The following is a 19,471-nucleotide window of genomic DNA, read 5'->3' as shown; positions in this document are numbered from 1 at the left end:
TTTTCATGCAGGACAATGCTCCATCACACGCGTCCAAGTACTCCACAGCGTGGCTGGCAAGAAAGGGTATAAAAGAAGAAAATCTAATGACATTGCCTCCTTGTTCACCTGATCTGAACCCCATTGAGAACCTGTGGTCCATCATCAAATGTGAGATTTACAAGGAGGGAAAACAGTACACCTCTCTGAACAGTGTCTGGGAGGCTGTGGTTGCTGCTGCACGCAATGTTGATGGTGAACAGATCAAAACACTGACAGAATCCATGGATGGCAGGCTTTTGAGTGTCCTTGCAAAGAAAGGTGGCTATATTGGTTACTGATTTGTTTTTGAATGTCAGAAATGTATATTTGTGAATGTTGAGATGTTATATTGGTTTCACTGGTAAAAATAAATAATTGAAATGGGTATATATTTGTTTTTTGTTAAGTTGCCTAATAATTATGCACAGTAATAGTCACCTGCACACACAGATATCCCCCTAAAATAGCTAAAACTAAAAACAAACTAAAAACTACTTCCAAAAATATTCAGCTTTGATATTAATGAGTTTTTTGGGTTCATTGAGAACATGGTTGTTGTTCAATAATAAAATTAATCCTCAAAAATACAACTTGCCTAATAATTCTGCACTCCCTGTATATAAGGTACTGGGGAGAGGCTGTGTGTGTGAGAGACAGAGGGAGCCTCTCTATAATATTATATATCTGTATATAAGGTACTGGGGAGGGGCCGTGTGTGAGACAGAGGGAACCTCTCTATAATATTATATATTTGTATATAAGGTACTGGTGAGGGGGCTGTGTGTGTGTGTAAGACAGAGGGAACCTCTCTATAATATTATATATCTGTATATAAAGCACATGGGAGGGGCTGTGTATGTGAGACAGAGGGAACCTCTCTATAATATTATATATCTGTATATAAGGTACTGGGGAGGGGCTGTGTGTGACAGAGAGAATCTATCTATAATATTATATGTCTGTATATAAAGCACATGGGAGGGGCTGTGTGTGTGTGTGTGTGTGTGAAATAGAGAGAACCTCTCAATAATATTATATATCTGTATATAAGGTACTTGGGAGGTGCTGTATGTATGTAACAGTGTGTGAGAGACAGAGGGAATCTCTCTAATATTATATATCTGTATATAAGGTACTGGAGAGGGGATGTGTGTGCATGAGACAGAGGGAACCTCTCTATAATATTATATCTGTATATAAGGTACTGGGAGGGACTGTGTGTGTGTGTGTGAGACAGATTATATATCTGTATATAAGGTACTTAGGAGCGGCTGTGTGTGTGAGACAGAGGGAACCTCTATAATAATATATATTTGTATATAAAGAACTGGGGTGGGGCTGTGTGTGTGAAACAGAGGGAACCTGTTTGTGTGTGAGACATAGGGAACCTATTATATATCTGTATATAAGGTACTGAGGAGGGGCTGTGTGTGTGTGAGGGAACCTCTCTATCATATTATATATCTGTATATAAGGTACTGGGGAGGGGCTGTGTGTGTGTGAAACAGAGAGAACCTCTCTATAATATTATATATCTGTATATAAGGAACTGTGTAGGGGCTGTGTGTGTGAGACAGAGGGAACCTCTCTATAATATTATAAATCTGTATATAACGAACTGGGTAGGGGCTGTGTGTGTGAGACAGAGGGAACCTCTCTATAATATTATATATCTGTATATAAAGAAATGGGGAGAGGCTGTGTGTGTGTGAGACAGAGGGAACCTCTGTTTACTATTTTATATATCTGTATATAAGGTACTGAGGAGGGGCTGTGTGTGTGTGTGTGTGTGAGACAGAGGGAACCTCTCTATAATATTATATATCTGTATATAAGGTACTGGGGTGGGGCTGTGTGTGTGAGACAGAGGGAACATGTGTGTGTGTGAGACATAGGGAACCTCTGTTTACTATTTTATATATCTGTATATAAGGTACTGAGGAGGGGCTGTGTGTGTGTGTGAGACAGAGGGAACCTCTCTATAATATTATATATCTGTATATAAGGTACTGGGGAGAGGCTGTGTTTGTGAGACAGAGGGAACCTCTCTATAATATTATGTATCTGTATATAAGGTACTGGGGAGGGGCTGTGTGTGTGTGACAGAGGGAACCTCTCTATAATATTATATATCTATATATAAGGTACTGGGGAGGGGCTGTGTGAAACAGAGAGAACCTCTCTATAATATTATATATCTGTATATAAAGTACCAGGGAGGGGCTGTGTGTGTGTGTGTGTGAGACAGAGGGAACCTCTCTATAATATATATCTGTATATAAGGTACTGGGGAGGGGCTGTGTGTGTGTAAGACAGAGGGAACCTCTCTATAATATTATATATCTGTATACAAGGTACTGGGGAGGGGATGTGTGTGTGTGAGACAGAGGGAACCTCTCTATAATATATATCTGTATATAAGGTACTGGGGAGGGGCTGTGTGTGTGAGACAGAAGGAACCTCTCTATAATATTATATATCTGTATATAAGGTACTGGGGAGGGGCTGTGTGTGTGTGTGTGTCAGAGGGAACCTCTATATAATATTATATATCTGTATATAAGGTACTGAGGGAGGGGCTGTGTGTGTGAGACAGACGGAACCTCTCTATAATATTATATATCTGTATATAAGGTACTGGGGAGGGGCTGTGTGTGTCAGAGGGGACCTCTATATAATATTATATATCTTTATATAAGGTACTGAGGGAGGGGCTGTGTGTGTGGGAAACAGAGGGAATCTCTCTATAATATTATAGATCTGTATATAAGGTACTGGGGAGGGGCTGTGTGTGTGTGACAGAGGGAACCTCTCGTTAATATTATATATCTGTATATAAGGTACTGGGGAGGGGCTGTGTGTGTGTGTGAAACAGAGAGAACCTCTCTATAATATTATATATCTGTATATAAAGTACCAGGGAGGGGCTGTGTGTGAGACAGAGGGAACCTCTCTATAATATCTATGTATATAAGCTATTGTGGAGGGACTGTGTGTGTGTAAGACAGAGGGAATCTCTCTATAATATTATAGATCTGTATATAAGGTACTGAGGGAGGGGCTGTGTTTGTGTGAAACAGAGGGAATCTCTCTATAATATTATAGATCTGTATATAAGGTACTGGGGAGGGGCTGTGTGTGTGTGTGTGTCAGAGGGAACCTCTATATAATATTATATATCTGTATATAAGGTACTGAGGGAGGGGCTGTGTGTGTGAGACAGACGGAACCTCTCTATAATATTATATATCTGTATATAAGGTACTGGGGAGGGGCTGTGTGTGTCAGAGGGGACCTCTATATAATATTATATATCTTTATATAAGGTACTGAGGGAGGGGCTGTGTGTGTGGGAAACAGAGGGAATCTCTCTATAATATTATAGATCTGTATATAAGGTACTGGGGAGGGGCTGTGTGTGTGTGACAGAGGGAACCTCTCGTTAATATTATATATCTGTATATAAGGTACTGGGGAGGGGCTGTGTGTGTGTGTGAAACAGAGAGAACCTCTCTATAATATTATATATCTGTATATAAAGTACCAGGGAGGGGCTGTGTGTGAGACAGAGGGAACCTCTCTATAATATCTATCTGTATATAAGCTATTGTGGAGGGACTGTGTGTGTGTAAGACAGAGGGAATCTCTCTATAATATTATAGATCTGTATATAAGGTACTGAGGGAGGGGCTGTGTTTGTGTGAAACAGAGGGAATCTCTCTATAATATTATAGATCTGTATATAAGGTACTGGGGAGGGGCTGTGTGTGTTTGAGACAGAGGGAACCTCTCTATAATATATATCTGTATATAAGGTACTGGGGAGGGGCTGTGTGTGTGAAACAGAGGGAATCTCTCTATAATATTATAGATCTGTATATAAGGTACTGTGGGGGCTGTGTGTGTAAGGCAGAGGCACTTCTCTATAATACTATATATATATATACAAGGATCTGGGGAGGGGGCTGTGTGTGTGAGACAGAGGAAACCTCTCTATAAAATTATATATCTCTATATGGTACCGGGGAGGGTTCTATACGAGTGTACAAGGCAGAGATGACATCTCTTTAATACAATATGTATGTTATGGAAAATGGATTTAATATGATGGCTTTTTGATGGTATTTGAGTGTTTGGTTTACTGAAAAAAGCAGTATAACTAATGTGGGTAACTCACTGAAAAACTCAGATAAGGGCATTGGTCATACTCACACTAATGTCACCTATGATAATGAACTGTACATGCGACCCTCTCTCTGTGTCTCTCTCTCTCTCTCTCTCTCTGTGTTTAGGCTCCGGTTACTGTGAAGATCACGTACAATAAACGTCACTGCATTTGTCATTAAAGGAGAAACATTATAAGAATATCTGACAAATTCAGTTGCTGAAAAAAACAATGTCTGACAAAAACCAAACCTTAGATCTTCCTGATGCACACGGAGGTAAGCAGGACGTCACATGTCACCTGGTTTTGTCATCAGAAGGGGATAATATTGATAATGAGAAATAAGAACAAATTATAAAATTGCTGCTCTATCTGAATCATGAAAAGAAAAACTTTGGCTTTGTGTTTCTTTAAATGTGCACTATATGAACGGTTAGCTCCTCGCACCAACCATTAAGTGCTTCTGTTAGTGCATAGATCAGCACTGGTTTGTTTTCATGGATTTTGAGCTACACAATGTCTTGCACTAGTGTGCTTGAACTATACGTGCCAGCATACTACTGACTTCTATATCCTTTTAATTAACTGAATGTAGGTGGTTTTGTTGGTCACCTACAGGGAACAGTAAATCAGGGGTTTAATAAGGTTTATAGGCACAGAGATGTGTAGTTACAATAGTGTGTATGTGGCGTTGTTGGTCACATACAGGGAGCACTAAATCAGAGGTTTTATAAGGTTTATAGGCACAGAGCTGTGTAGTTACTATAATGTGTATGTGGTTTTGTTGGTCACATACAGGGAGCACTAAATCAGGGGTTTAATAAGGTTTATAGGCACAGAGCTGTGTAGTTACTATAATGTGTATGTGGTGTTGTTGGTCACATACAGGGAGCACTAAATCAGGGGTTAATAAGGTTTATAGGCACAGAGCTGTGTAGTTACTATAATGTGTATGTGGTGTTGTTGGTCACATACAGGGAGCACTAAATCAGGGGTTTAATAAGGTTTATAGGCACAAAGCTGTGTAGTTACTATAATGTGTATATGGTGTTGTTGGTCACATACAGGGAGCACTAAATCAGGGTGCTAATAAGTTTTATAGGCACAGAGCTGTGTTGTTACTATATTGTGTATGTGGTTTTGTTGGTCACATACAGGGAGCACTAAATCAGGGGTTAATAAGGTTTATAGGCACAGAGCTGTTTAGTTACTATAATGTGTATGTGGTGTTGTTGGTCACATACAGAAGCACTAAATCAGAGGTTTAATAATGTTTATAGGCACAGAGTTGTGTAGTTACTATAATGTGTATGTGGTGTTGTTGGTCACATACAAGGAGCACTAAATCAGGGGTTTAATAAGGTTTATAGGCACAGAGCTGTGTAGTTACTTTAATGTGTGTGGTGCTGTTGGTCACATACAGGGAGCACTAAATCAGGGGTTTAATAAGGTGTATAGGCACAGAGCTGTGTAGTTACTATAATGTGTATGTGGTGTTGTTGGTCACATACAGGGAGCACTAAATCAGGGGTTTAATAAGGTTTATAGGCACAAAGCTGTGTAGTTACTATAATGTGTATATGGTGTTGTTGGTCACATACAGGGAGCACTAAATCAGGGTGCTAATAAGGTTTATGTGATGAAATCACCAGAACTATACTAGTTAAATATGTTATGTTGCTCTTTTGTGAACAAACCCCAGAACACTTCTTTAGATAGGAGTGAGTCACAGTGAGCTTTTATTACACAGTGGTTATATGAACTGAAAGTCAGTGAACTTGTATGACAGACCAGACTATTCACGTCTTAGTCAGATCATGAGTAAAAGTCAGATGCGAGTATTGTAATCCAATATTACTTTAGTATAGTTTTGTAGAAGTACAGCCTCCAAATGATCAAGTATATTCCTATGAATGAAATTGCTTCACACACACTCTAAAATATTTACACACAGTCAATCCTCAAAACACCCTCACAGGTACTGTGAATCCCTTGTATTGTGTCTCTTAACATGTAGCGGTCATTGAAAGAAATGACGTTCAATACAACTCCTGACAAGCAAATTCTGAGTAATATGCTAAACGCCTGATTGTGTGGTTAGAAGGCAGTGAGTAAACAGGCTGACAATATTCAACCCGGTAATCTGGAATTCGGCAGATACAGAGAGAAACAAGTTTGAATTATCTGGTTTTACCTGTTCGGTATTGAGAGCGGAGGTTGCGGTTGCGGCTTGAGGAAATAGAGTGTGTGACTCACTTCCAGTTATTCGGCATCGGTGACTGTGAACAGCTGCTGGAACTGACAGCGGGTAAAGTCAGAGTGATCGGACCATTAGATATTAGTAGATTAGACTACTGCTTCAGCTTCAACACTCCAGCGGTTAAGTTCTCTGGAACAGAATGGGCTTATATCTGTAAAATACTTAGAAAAGGTTATGAAAGTCTCCTGAGACCTGAGTTGAGACGTAACAGGCATCAGCTAGAAAACTGAGTCTTGGCTTCAATAATCAGGCAAGGAAATGTCGTAATTGATCCCTTTTTATAGGGAAAGAGGAAAGGCAGGGATATACCTTTAAGGTATATCACATATCCCCCCCCATAAGGGTGGGCCCCCAAGGGGAGCAAACGCGGCTTCTCAGGATGGTGGCGATGAAAGGAAGCACAAGCGCAGGTGCATGTAAATCAAGATGAGATTCCCAAGAGTTATTCTCAGGACCATAACCCTTCCATTTGATCAAATATTGTAAACGCCCCCGACGAAAGTGGGAGTCAAGTATCTGCTCCACCTCATACTCAAGGTGATCTTGTAGAACAACTGGAGGTGGCGGCTGTGATAAAGCATCCCGGGTCTCACCCCTATTAGGTTTCAGGAGGGATACGTGAAACGTTGGATGTATGCCGAAGTCTTTCGGTAAGGTCAAGCGCATCGCGTTTGAATTTATCACAGTTTCAATCGGATAAGGTCCTATAAACTGATTGGCTAGTTTTTTACAGGGCACTTGTAAATTTAAATGTTTGGTTGACAACATTACTAAGTCACCAACTTTATAAGCAGGACTTGGTGTGTGACGTAGGTCATAATAATGTTTCTGGCTGTTTTTTGCTTCCTCCAAATGTGTTTTAAGTAACCTGAGTCTGTCTTGTAAAGTAGAAGTGAAATCTGATGCAGTGGGACAGTTGACTGTAGTATGTGTGAAAGTTAGTGTGGTAGGATGGTAGCCATATGTAGCAAAAAACAGTGACATTTTCGTAGAAGCAGAAATGGAGTTATTATAAGAAAACTCCGCCATCGGGAGATAGTCTACCCAATCATCCTGAAGATGTGTAAGGTAACAGCGAAGGAACTGTTCTAGGGTCTGGTTCAGTCGCTCTGTTAAGCCATTAGATTGAGGGTGATATGCGGTTGATATGCGGTTGAATAATGAGTATCAATACGTAATTGTTTACAGAGAGACCTCCAGAAAGCAGAAGTAAATTGAGTGCCCCTGTCTGTGATAATGGTAGTGGGTAGCCCATGTACTTTGACTATATGGTCTATAAATACTTTAGCTGTGGTCATTGCTGTTGGTAGTGATTTGAGAGGTATAAAATGACCTAGTTTAGTCAAATGATCAACCACGACTAGTATTATAATGGCGTGATATAGGTAACTCTACTAAGAAATCCATCGAAATAGTGGACCATGGCATATCTGGGATCGGCAGTGACGTTAAATAACCAATTGGTTTTCTATGGAGTTTTTTGTTTCTAGAACAGATGTCACAGGTGTTTTGCATTTGTGGCCACCAAAAATGACGTTTAATTAAGTCAGTTGTTTTCTGCACCCCTTTATGACCGGATAGTACGTTGTCATGGTGGTGTTTCAAGATGAGGTTTCTCAAAGATTTGGGAATATACATTCTGTCTTTATAGAATAGTAACCCAGTCGTTGAGTCCTCTACACAGTTGGTTGGATGATCATGTTCTCTTTATAACTCTTCTAGTATGTCTTTTTCCAAATTGGTAAGTGACCCTATAAACTTTTCTTGTGGAATGATAGGGTTTAAGCTTTCTGAATTGTTCGTTATGTCATTCATCCTGGAGAGAGCATCAGCTTTCGTGTTAGCATGTCCTGGTTTATAGGTAATTTGGAAATCAAACCTATCTAAAAACAAGGACCACCTTACTTGACGTGCAGATAATGTTTTGCTCCGTTTTAAGTATTCAAGATTCTTGTGGTCTGTGAATATGAGGAAAGGTTCTTTTGCACCTTCCAAAAGATGTCGCCAGTGCTCCAATGAACTTTTGATGGCTAAAAGTTCTTTGTCCCCAATGCTGTAATTTGTTTCAGCAGGGAGAAGTGTCCTTGAGAAGTAAGCTATTGGATGTAAGTCTTGAGTCTCTTTATTACGTTGTGATAGGACTGCTCCAATTCCTGTGTTGGAAGCATCAACCTCTAATATAAATTGTGAATGATAATCTGGTAAAGTTAGGATTGGAGCAGTAGTGAACGAGTCTTTCAATTTAGTGAAGGCATCTTGTGCATCGTCAGACCAAGCAAATTTATGACCTTTTCTTGTAAGTTGAGTCAGTGGTCTTACCAGGGTAGAGAAATTCTTAATGAACTTCCTATAAAAATTTGAGAATCCCAGAAATTTCTGGAGGGCCCGAACAGTTCTTGGTCTTGTCCATTCTTGAATCATTTTTGTTTTTTCAGGGTCCATCTGGATTTTGTTCGGGGAAATTATATACCCAAGGAATTTTATTTGATGAACATGGAAATTACATTTTTCCAATTTTGCGAATAGCCTGTGTTCTCTTAGACGGGTGAGTACCCATCTAACATGTTTTTCGTGTTCTTTAAGATTCTTTGAATACACCAGAATGTCATCTAGATATATGATAACACATATATCTGTAAGGTCACGGAAAATTTCATTTATGAAATGTTGAAAAGTGGCGGGTGCATTACTCAAGCCAAATGGCATCACGTTATATTGGAACAATCCATAGCGTGTCCTAAACACTGTTTTCCATTCATCACCTTTTTTTATTTGTATTAAATTGTATGCACCCTTCAAGTCTAATTTACTGTATATAGTGGCATCTGACAATCTTTCAAGTAATTCGGGTATCAGTGGTAAGGGATATCTATTTTTTATGGTAATTGCATTAAGTGCTCTATAGTCTATTATAGGTCTTAATGACTGATCTTTGTTTTTTACAAAGAATATTCCAGCTGCTGCCGCCGATGTAGAATGGGAAATGAATCCTTTTTTAAGGTTGTCATCAAGATAGGTTAGTAAATAAGTGAGTTCTTTTTGGGACAAAGGGTAAATTTTACCATATGGAATTTGAGAGCCTGGTATTATCTCTATGGGGCAGTCAAATCGCTGATGAGGAGGTAAAGACTCGGCCTCCTTGAGATTAAAAACCTCAAGCAGATCCGAATATGCCAGAGGTACCCCATTTGTGATGTTGCTTATTGAAGAATGTGGGTAGCATGTTTTATTGCAATATTCAGAGGTTAATTGTAGTGTATTTTATGTCCAATTGATTCTAGGATTATGTGTAGTTAACCAAGTATAACTCAGAATTAAAGTGTGTTTTTCAATTGGTATAATATCATAAGTCAGATATTCTGTATGTCCCCCAACTGTGGTTGTGAGTAGTGGTATCGTGTGGTGTCTAATAGGACCCTTCTGAATCATAGATCCATCTATTAACTTTACGAATACTGGTTGCTTTTTACACACAGTGGGGATTTTATTTATTTGTACAAACAAAAAATCAATATATAAGCCTGAAGCCCCGGAAACTATAAGCGCTTCACTCTGGATATGAAGTTGGTCCCACTGCAAGGAGAGAGGTAATGTGAGTTGAGTTGTCTTAAAGTTATTACATAGAGAGATAGATTGATAAGTCTTACCCTTTTTTTGTTTTGCCAGTAATGGGCACAGAGCCACGGAGTGATCCTTATGGCCACAATAAAGGCATAGATTGGCAAGTCGTCTCCGGGTCTTTTCCTCTTGACTTAACGGTCCTTTAATTGCTCCAATTTCCATTGGTATGGAGTGGGTAGAATTTTTTTCTTGAGAAGGTGTTAAGGTGTACGGGTGTCTACTAGTGGTTTCATATGTCCCTCTTTCAGCCTTTCGCTCCCTAAGTCGCCGATCTAATGTAGTGCTTAGTTTGATGAGACCAGAGAGTGATTCAGGTATCTCCAATCTAGACAGTTCATCCTTTAGGGCCTCAGAGAGCCCCAGGCGGAATTGATTTCGTAGAGTGATTTCATTCCACAGCGAGTCTGTGGCCCACATTTGAAAATCAGTAGTGTACTCCTCTACGGTCCTCTTTCCTTGCCTCAGTGCGCGTAGCTATGTTTCTGCTTGAATTTGGCTATTAGTATCCTCATATAGACTTGACATTGCTGCAAAAAAATCTGGGAGGGAGTCCAATATCGGGTTGTTATTTTCAAAGAAACGATTTGCCCAGGTCCGTGGTTCTCCAACTAGATAGGATATTGTTGTGCACACCTTGATTCTATCTGAATGGTAGGTGTGTGGTCTGAGTGAGAACATTAGGTTACAGGCGTTTTTGAAATCGCGGAACTCTGACCTTTTTTCCTGCAAAAGGCATTGGTGCTTGTACCTGAGGTTCAGGTATCTCCTGATGTTTTGTGGTAACACATTCTTTTAAGAGATTTTTTATGGCAGAATTTTCTGTTTGAACCTCCTGTAATGCATGGGCAAGATAATCCAGTTTCTGATATACATTGGTGAATTCGTTCTTAATCTCAGTAGGATCCATGTTTTTTCTTTCACAAAAAAATAAAGAAAAACAGGATTCTATATATAAGGCCTGATTATTATGTGATGAAATCACCAGAACGATAACAGAAAGTTAAATGTTATGTTGCTCTTTTGTGAACAAACCCCAGAACACTTCTTTAGATAGGAGTGAGTCACAGTGAGCTTTTATTACACAGTGGTTATATGAACTGAAAGTCAGTGAACTTGTATGACAGACCAGACTATTCACGTCTTAGTCAGATCATGAGTAAAAGTCAGATGCGAGTATTGTAATCCAATATTACTTTAGTATAGTTTTGTAGAAGTACAGCCTCCAAATAATCAAGTATATTCCTATGAATGAAATTGCTTCACACACACTCTAAAATATTTACACACAGTCAATCCTCAAAACACCCTCACAGGTACAGTGAATCCCTTGTAATGTGTCTCTTAACATGTAGCGGTCAGTGAAAGAAATGGCGTTCAATACAACTCCTGACAAGCAGATTCTGAGTAATATGCTAAACGCCTGATTGTGTGGTTAGAAGGCAGTGAGTAAACAGGCTGACAATATTCAACCCGGTAATCTGGAATTTGGCAGATACAGAGAGAAACAAGTTTGGATAATCTGGTTTTACCTGTTCGGTATTGAGAGCGGAGGTTGCGGTTGCGGCTTGAGGAAATAGAGTGTGTGACTCACTTCCGGTTATTCGGCATCGGTGACTGTGAACAGTTGCTGGAACTGACAGCGGGTAAAGTCAGAGTGATCGGACCAATAGATATTAGTAGATTAGACTACTGCTTCAGCTTCAACACTCCAGCGGTTAAGTCTCTGGAACAGAATGGGCTTATATCTGAAAAATACTTAGAAAAGGTTATGAAAGTCTCCTGAGACCTGAGTTGAGACGTAACAGGCATCAGCTAGAAAACTGAGTCTTGGCTTCAATAATCAGGCAAGGAAATGACGTAATTGATCCCTTTTTATAGGGAAAGAGGAAAGGCAGGGATATACCTTAAAGGTATATCACAGTTTATAGGCACAGAGCTGTTTAGTTACTATAATGTGTATGTGGTGTTGTTGGTCACATACAGAAGCACTAAATCAGAGGTTTTAGGCACAGAGTTGTGTAGTTACTATAATGTGTATGTAGTGTTGTTGGTCACATACAGGGAGCACTAAATCAGGGGTTTAATAAGGTTTATAGGCACAGAGCTGTGTAGTTACTTTAATGTGTGTGGTGCTGTTGGTCACATACAGGGAGCACTAAATCAGGGGTTTAATAAGGTGTATAGGCACAGAGCTGTGTAGTTACTATAATGTGTATGTGGTGTTGTTGGTCAAATACAGGGAGCACTAAATCAGGGGTTTAATAAGGTTTATAGGCACAGAGCTGTGTAGTTACTATAATGTGTATGTGGTGTTGTTGGTCACATACAGGGAGCACTATATCGGGGTTAATAAGGTTTATAGGCACTGAGCTGTATAGTTACTATAATGTGTATGTAGTGCTGTTGGTCACATACAGGGAGCACTAAATCAGGGGTTTAATAAGGTTTATAGGCACATAGCTGTGTAGTTACTATAATGTGTATGTCGTGTTGTTGGTCACATACAGGAAGCACTAAATCAGGGGTTTAATAAGGTTTATAGGCACAGAGCTGTGTAGTTACTATAATGTGTATTTGGTTTTGTTGGTCACATACAGGGAGCACTAAATCAGGGGTTTAATAAGGCTTATAGGCACAAAGCTGTGTAGTTACTATAATGTGTATATGGTGTTGTTGGTCACATACAGGAGCACTAAATCAGGGGTTTAATAAGGTTTATAGGCACAGAGCTGTGTAGTTACTATAGTGTGTATGTGGTTTTGTTGGTTGCATACAGGGAGCACTAAATCAGGGGTTTTATAAGGTTTATAGGCACAGAGCTGTGTAGTTACTATAATGTGTATGTGGTGTTGTTGGTCACATACAGGGAGCACTAAATCAGGGGGTTAATAAGGTTTATAGGCACTGAGCTGTGTAGTTACTATAATGTGTATGTAGTGCTGTTGGTCACATACAGGGAGCACTAAATCAGGGGTTTAATAAGGTTTATAGGCACATAGCTGTGTAGTTACTATAATGTGTATGTGGTGTTGTTGGTCACATACAGGAAGCACTAAATCAGGGGTTTAATAAGGTTTATAGGTACAGAGCTGTGTAGTTACTATAATGTGTATATGGTGGTGTTGGTCACATACAGGAGCACTAAATCAGGGGTTTAATAAGGTTTATAGGCACAGAGCTGTGTAGTTACTATAGTGTGTATGTGGTTTTCTTGGTCACATACAGGGAGCACTAAATCATGGGTTTTATAAGGTTTATAGGCACAGAGCTGTGTAGTTACTATAATGTGTATGTGGTTTTGTTGGTCACATACAAGGAGCACTAAATCAGGGTTTAATAAGGTTTATAGGCACAGAACTGTGTAGTTACTATAATGTATATGTGGTGTTGTTGCTCACATACAGGGAGCACTAAATCAGGGTTTTAATAAGGTTTATAGGCACAAAGCTGTGTAGTTACTATAATGTGTATATGGTGTTGTTGGTCACATACAGGGAGCACTAAATCAGGGTGCTAATAAGGTTTATAGGCACAGTGCTGTTTAGTTACTATAATGTGTATGTGGTGTTGTTGGTCACATACAGAAGCACTAAATCAGAGGTTTAATAAGGTTTATAGGCACAGATTTGTGTAGTTACTATAATGTGTATGTGGTGCTGTTGGTCACATACAGGGAGCACTAAATCAGGGGTTTAATAAGGTGTATAGGCACAGAGCTGTGTAGTTACTATAATGTGTATGTGGTGTTGTTTGTCACATACAGGGAGCACTAAATCAGGGGTTTAATAAGGTTTATAGGCACAAAGCTGTGTAGTTACTATAATGTGTATGTGGTGTTGTTGGTCACATACAGGGAGCACTAAATCAGGGGTTTAATAAGGCTTATAGGCACAAAGCTGTGTAGTTACTATAATGTGTATATGGTGGTGTTGGTCACATACAGGAGCACTAAATCAGGGGTTTAATAAGGTTTATAGGCACAGAGCTGTGTAGTTACTATAGTGTGTATGTGGTTTTGTTGGTTACATACAGGGAGCACTAAATCAGGGGTTTTATAAGGTTTATAGGCACAGAGCTGTGTAGTTACTATAATGTGTATGTGGTGTTGTTGGTCACATACAGGGAGCACTAAATCAGGGGGTTAATAAGGTTTATAGGCACTGAGCTGTGTAGTTACTATAATGTGTATGTAGTGCTGTTGGTCACATACAGGGAGCACTAAATCAGGGGTTTAATAAGGTTTATAGGCACATAGCTGTGTAGTTACTATAATGTGTATGTGGTGTTGTTGGTCACATACAGGAAGCACTAAATCAGGGGTTTAATAAGGTTTATAGGTACAGAGCTGTGTAGTTACTATAATGTGTATATGGTGGTGTTGGTCACATACAGGAGCACTAAATCAGGGGTTTAATAAGGTTTATAGGCACAGAACTGTGTAGTTACTATAATATGTATGTGGTGTTGTTGCTCACATACAGGGAGCACTAAATCAGGGTTTTAATAAGGTTTATAGGCACAAAGCTGTGTAGTTACTATAATGTGTATATGGTGTTGTTGGTCACATACAGGGAGCACTAAATCAGGGTGCTAATAAGGTTTATAGGAACAGTGCTGTTTAGTTACTATAATGTGTATGTGGTGTTGTTGGTCACATACAGAAGCACTAAATCAGAGGTTTAATAAGGTTTATAGGCACAGATTTGTGTAGTTACTATAATGTGTATGTGGTGCTGTTGGTCACATACAGGGAGCACTAAATCAGGGGTTTAATAAGGTGTATAGGCACAGAGCTGTGTAGTTACTATAATGTGTATGTGGTGTTGTTTGTCACATACAGGGAGCACTAAATCAGGGGTTTAATAAGGTTTATAGGCACAAAGCTGTGTAGTTACTATAATGTGTATGTGGTGTTGTTGGTCACATACAGGGAGCACTAAATCAGGGGTTTAATAAGGCTTATAGGCACAAAGCTGTGTAGTTACTATAATGTGTATATGGTGGTGTTGGTCACATACAGGAGCACTAAATCAGGGGTTTAATAAGGTTTATAGGCACAGAGCTGTGTAGTTACTATAGTGTGTATGTGGTTTTGTTGGTTACATACAGGGAGCACTAAATCAGGGGTTTTATAAGGTTTATAGGCACAGAGCTGTGTAGTTACTATAATGTGTATGTGGTGTTGTTGGTCACATACAGGGAGCACTAAATCAGGGGGTTAATAAGGTTTATAGGCACTGAGCTGTGTAGTTACTATAATGTGTATGTAGTGCTGTTGGTCACATACAGGGAGCACTAAATCAGGGGTTTAATAAGGTTTATAGGCACATAGCTGTGTAGTTACTATAATGTGTATGTGGTGTTGTTGGTCACATACAGGAAGCACTAAATCAGGGGTTTAATAAGGTTTATAGGTACAGAGCTGTGTAGTTACTATAATGTGTATATGGTGGTGTTGGTCACATACAGGAGCACTAAATCAGGGGTTTAATAAGGTTTATAGGCACAGAACTGTGTAGTTACTATAATATGTATGTGGTGTTGTTGCTCACATACAGGGAGCACTAAATCAGGGTTTTAATAAGGTTTATAGGCACAAAGCTGTGTAGTTACTATAATGTGTATATGGTGTTGTTGGTCACATACAGGGAGCACTAAATCAGGGTGCTAATAAGGTTTATAGGCACAGTGCTGTTTAGTTACTATAATGTGTATGTGGTGTTGTTGGTCACATACAGAAGCACTAAATCAGAGGTTTAATAAGGTTTATAGGCACAGATTTGTGTAGTTACTATAATGTGTATGTGGTGCTGTTGGTCACATACAGGGAGCACTAAATCAGGGGTTTAATAAGGTGTATAGGCACAGAGCTGTGTAGTTACTATAATGTGTATGTGGTGTTGTTTGTCACATACAGGGAGCACTAAATCAGGGGTTTAATAAGGTTTATAGGCACAAAGCTGTGTAGTTACTATAATGTGTATGTGGTGTTGTTGGTCACATACAGGGAGCACTAAATCAGGGGTTTAATAAGGCTTATAGGCACAAAGCTGTGTAGTTACTATAATGTGTATATGGTGGTGTTGGTCACATACAGGAGCACTAAATCAGGGGTTTAATAAGGTTTATAGGCACAGAGCTGTGTAGTTACTATAATGTGTATGTGGTGTTGTTGGTCACATACAGGAAGCACTAAATCAGGGGTTTAATAAGGTTTATAGGTACAGAACTGTGTAGTTACTATAATGTGTATATGGTGGTGTTGGTCACATACAGGAGCACTAAATCAGGGGTGTAATAAGGTTTATAGGCACAGAACTGTGTAGTTACTATAATGTGTATGTGGTGTTGTTGCTCACATACAGGGAGCACTAAATCAGGGTTTTAATAAGGTTTATAGGCACAAAGCTGTGTAGTTACTATAATGTGTATATGGTGTTGTTGGTCACATACAGGGAGCACTAAATCAGGGTGCTAATAAGGTTTATAGGCACAGTGCTGTTTAGTTACTATAATGTGTATGTGGTGTTGTTGGTCACATACAGAAGCACTAAATCAGAGGTTTAATAAGGTTTATAGGCACAGATTTGTGTAGTTACTATAATGTGTATGTGGTGTTGTTGGTCACATACAGGGAGCACTAAATCAGGGGGTTAATAAGGTTTATAGGCACTGAGCTGTGTAGTTACTATAATGTGTATGTAGTGCTGTTGGTCACATACAGGGAGCACTAAATCAGGGGTTTAATAAGGTTTATAGGCACATAGCTGTGTAGTTACTATAATGTGTATGTGGTGTTGTTGGTCACATACAGGAAGCACTAAATCAGGGGTTTAATAAGGTTTATAGGTACAGAGCTGTGTAGTTACTATAACGTGTATATGGTGGTGTTGGTCACATACAGGAGCACTAAATCAGGGGTTTAATAAGGTTTATAGGCACAGAACTGTGTAGTTACTATAATGTGTATGTGGTGTTGTTGCTCACATACAGGGAGCACTAAATCAGGGTTTTAATAAGGTTTATAGGCACAAAGCTGTGTAGTTACTATAATGTGTATGTGGTGTTGTTGGTCACATACAGAAGCACTAAATCAGAGGTTTAATAAGGTTTATAGGCACAGATTTGTGTAGTTACTATAATGTGTATGTGGTGTTGTTGGTCACATACAGGGAGCACTAAATCAGGGGTTTAATAAGGTTTATAGGCACAGAGCTGTGTAGTTACTATAATGTGTATGTGGTGCTGTTGGTCACATACAGGGAGCACTAAATCAGGGGTTTAATAAGGTGTATAGGCACAGAGCTGTGTAGTTACTATAATGTGTATGTGGTGTTGTTTGTCACATACAGGGAGCACTAAATCAGGGGTTTAATAAGGTTTATAGGCACAAAGCTGTGTAGTTACTATAATGTGTATATGGTGTTGTTGGTCACATACAGGGAGCACTAAATCAGGGTGCTAATAAGGTTTATAGGCACAGTGCTGTTTAGTTACTATAATGTGTATGTGGTGTTGTTGGTCACATACAGAAGCACTAAATCAGAGGTTTAATAAGGTTTATAGGCACAGATTTGTGTAGTTACTATAATGTGTATGTGGTGTTGTTGGTCACATACAGGGAGCACTAAATCAGGGGTTTAATAAGGTTTATAGGCACAGAGCTGTGTAGTTACTATAATGTGTATGTGGTGCTGTTGGTCACATACAGGGAGCACTAAATCAGGGGTTTAATAAGGTGTATAGGCACAGAGCTGTGTAGTTACTATAATGTGTATGTGGTGTTGTTTGTCACATACAGGGAGCACTAAATCAGGGGTTTAATAAGGTTTATAGGCACAAAGCTGTGTAGTTACTATAATGTGTATGTGGTGTTGTTGGTCACATACAGGGAGCACTATATCAGGGGTTTAATAAGGTTTATAGGCACAGAGCTGTGTAGTTACTATAATGTGTATGTGGTGCTGTTGGTCACATACAGGGAGCACTAAATCAGGGGTTTAATAAGGTTTATAGGCACAAAGCTGTGTAGTTACTATAATGTGTATGTGGTGTTGTTGGTCACATACAGGGAGCACTAAATCAGGGTTTAATAAGGTTTATAGGCACAGTGCTGTTTAGTTACTATAATGTGTATGTGGTGTTGTTAGTCATATACAGGGACATGTTACAGGTGAGTGTGCACACATGCTGTGTCTGAGGCACACAGGTTACAGGTGAGTGTGCACGTATGCTGTGTCTGAGGAATGCAGGTTACAGATGAGTGTGCATATATGTTGTGTCTGAGGCACCCAGGTTACAGGTGAGTGTGCACAGATGTGTCTGAGACACACAGGTTACAGATGAGTGTGCACACATGTTGTGTCTGAGGCACACAGGTTACAGATGAGTGTGCACACATGTTGTGTCTGAGGCACACAGGTTACAGATGAGTGTGCACACATGTTGTGTCTGAGGAACGCAGGTTACAGGTGAGTGTGCACACATGTTGTGTCTGAGGCACCTAGGTTACAGGTGAGTGTGCACGTATGCTGTGTCTGAGGCACTCAGGTTACAGGTGAGTGTGCACATATGTTGTGTCTGAGGCACCTAGGTTACAGGTGAGTGTGCACATATGCTGTGTCTGAGGCATTTAGGTTACAGGTAAGTGTTCACACATGTTGTGTCTGAGGCATGTAGGTTACAAGTGAGTGTGCATGTATGTTGTGTCTGAGGCACACAAGTTACAGGTGAGTGTGCATGTATGTTGTGTCTGAGGCACACAGGTTACAGGTGAGTGTACACTTATGTTGTGTCTGAGGTATGCAGGTTACAGGTGAGTGTGCACACATGTGTCTGAGACACGCAGGTTACAGGTGAGTGTGCACATATGCTGTGTTTGAGGCATGTAGGTTACAGGTGAGTGTGCACGTATGTTGTGTCTGAGGCACGCAGGTTACAAGTGAGTGTGCACGTATTTTGTGTCTGAGGCACGCAGGTTATAGGTGAGTGTGTACACGTTGTGTCTAAAGCACGCAGGTTACAGGTGAGTGTGCACACATGTTGTGTCTGAGGCACCTAAGTTACAGGTGAGTGTGCACACATGTGTTTGAGGCACCTAGGTTACAGGTGAGTATTCACACATGTTGTGTCTGAGGCATGTAGGTTACAGGTGAGTGTGCATGTATGTTGTGTCTGAGGCACGCAGGTTACAGGTGAGTGTGCACGTATGTTGTGTCTGAGGCACGCAGGTTACAGGTGAGTATGTTGTGTCTGAGGCACGCAGGTTACAGGTGAGTGTGCACATATGTTGTTTCTGAGGCACGCATGTTACAGGTGAGTGTGCACGTATGTTGTGTCTGAGGCACGCAGGTTACAGGTGAGTGTGCAAGTATGTTGTGTCTGAGGCACGCAGGTTACAGGTT

The 19,471-nt window shown here is 39.9% G+C and overlaps 1 protein-coding gene across 1 annotated transcript in view; it reads left to right on the top strand.

The window, feature by feature from the left end:
* Positions 1 to 19,471, top strand: part of LOC128666685 (oocyte zinc finger protein XlCOF6.1-like) — a 130,127-nt gene that overhangs the window by 37,120 nt on the left and 73,536 nt on the right. Inside the window, exon 2 of the mRNA XM_053721414.1 lies at positions 4,314 to 4,463. Within this exon, the coding sequence (XP_053577389.1) occupies positions 4,418 to 4,463 (46 nt within the window). The 5' untranslated portion in view covers positions 4,314 to 4,417. The remainder of the gene's footprint in view (positions 1 to 4,313; positions 4,464 to 19,471) is intronic.

Source organism: Bombina bombina, chromosome 7 (assembly GCF_027579735.1).
Source record: "Bombina bombina isolate aBomBom1 chromosome 7, aBomBom1.pri, whole genome shotgun sequence".
In the NCBI taxonomy this organism is placed as follows: domain Eukaryota; kingdom Metazoa; phylum Chordata; class Amphibia; order Anura; family Bombinatoridae; genus Bombina; species Bombina bombina.
This window is presented reverse-complemented; position numbering and strand designations above follow the sequence as displayed.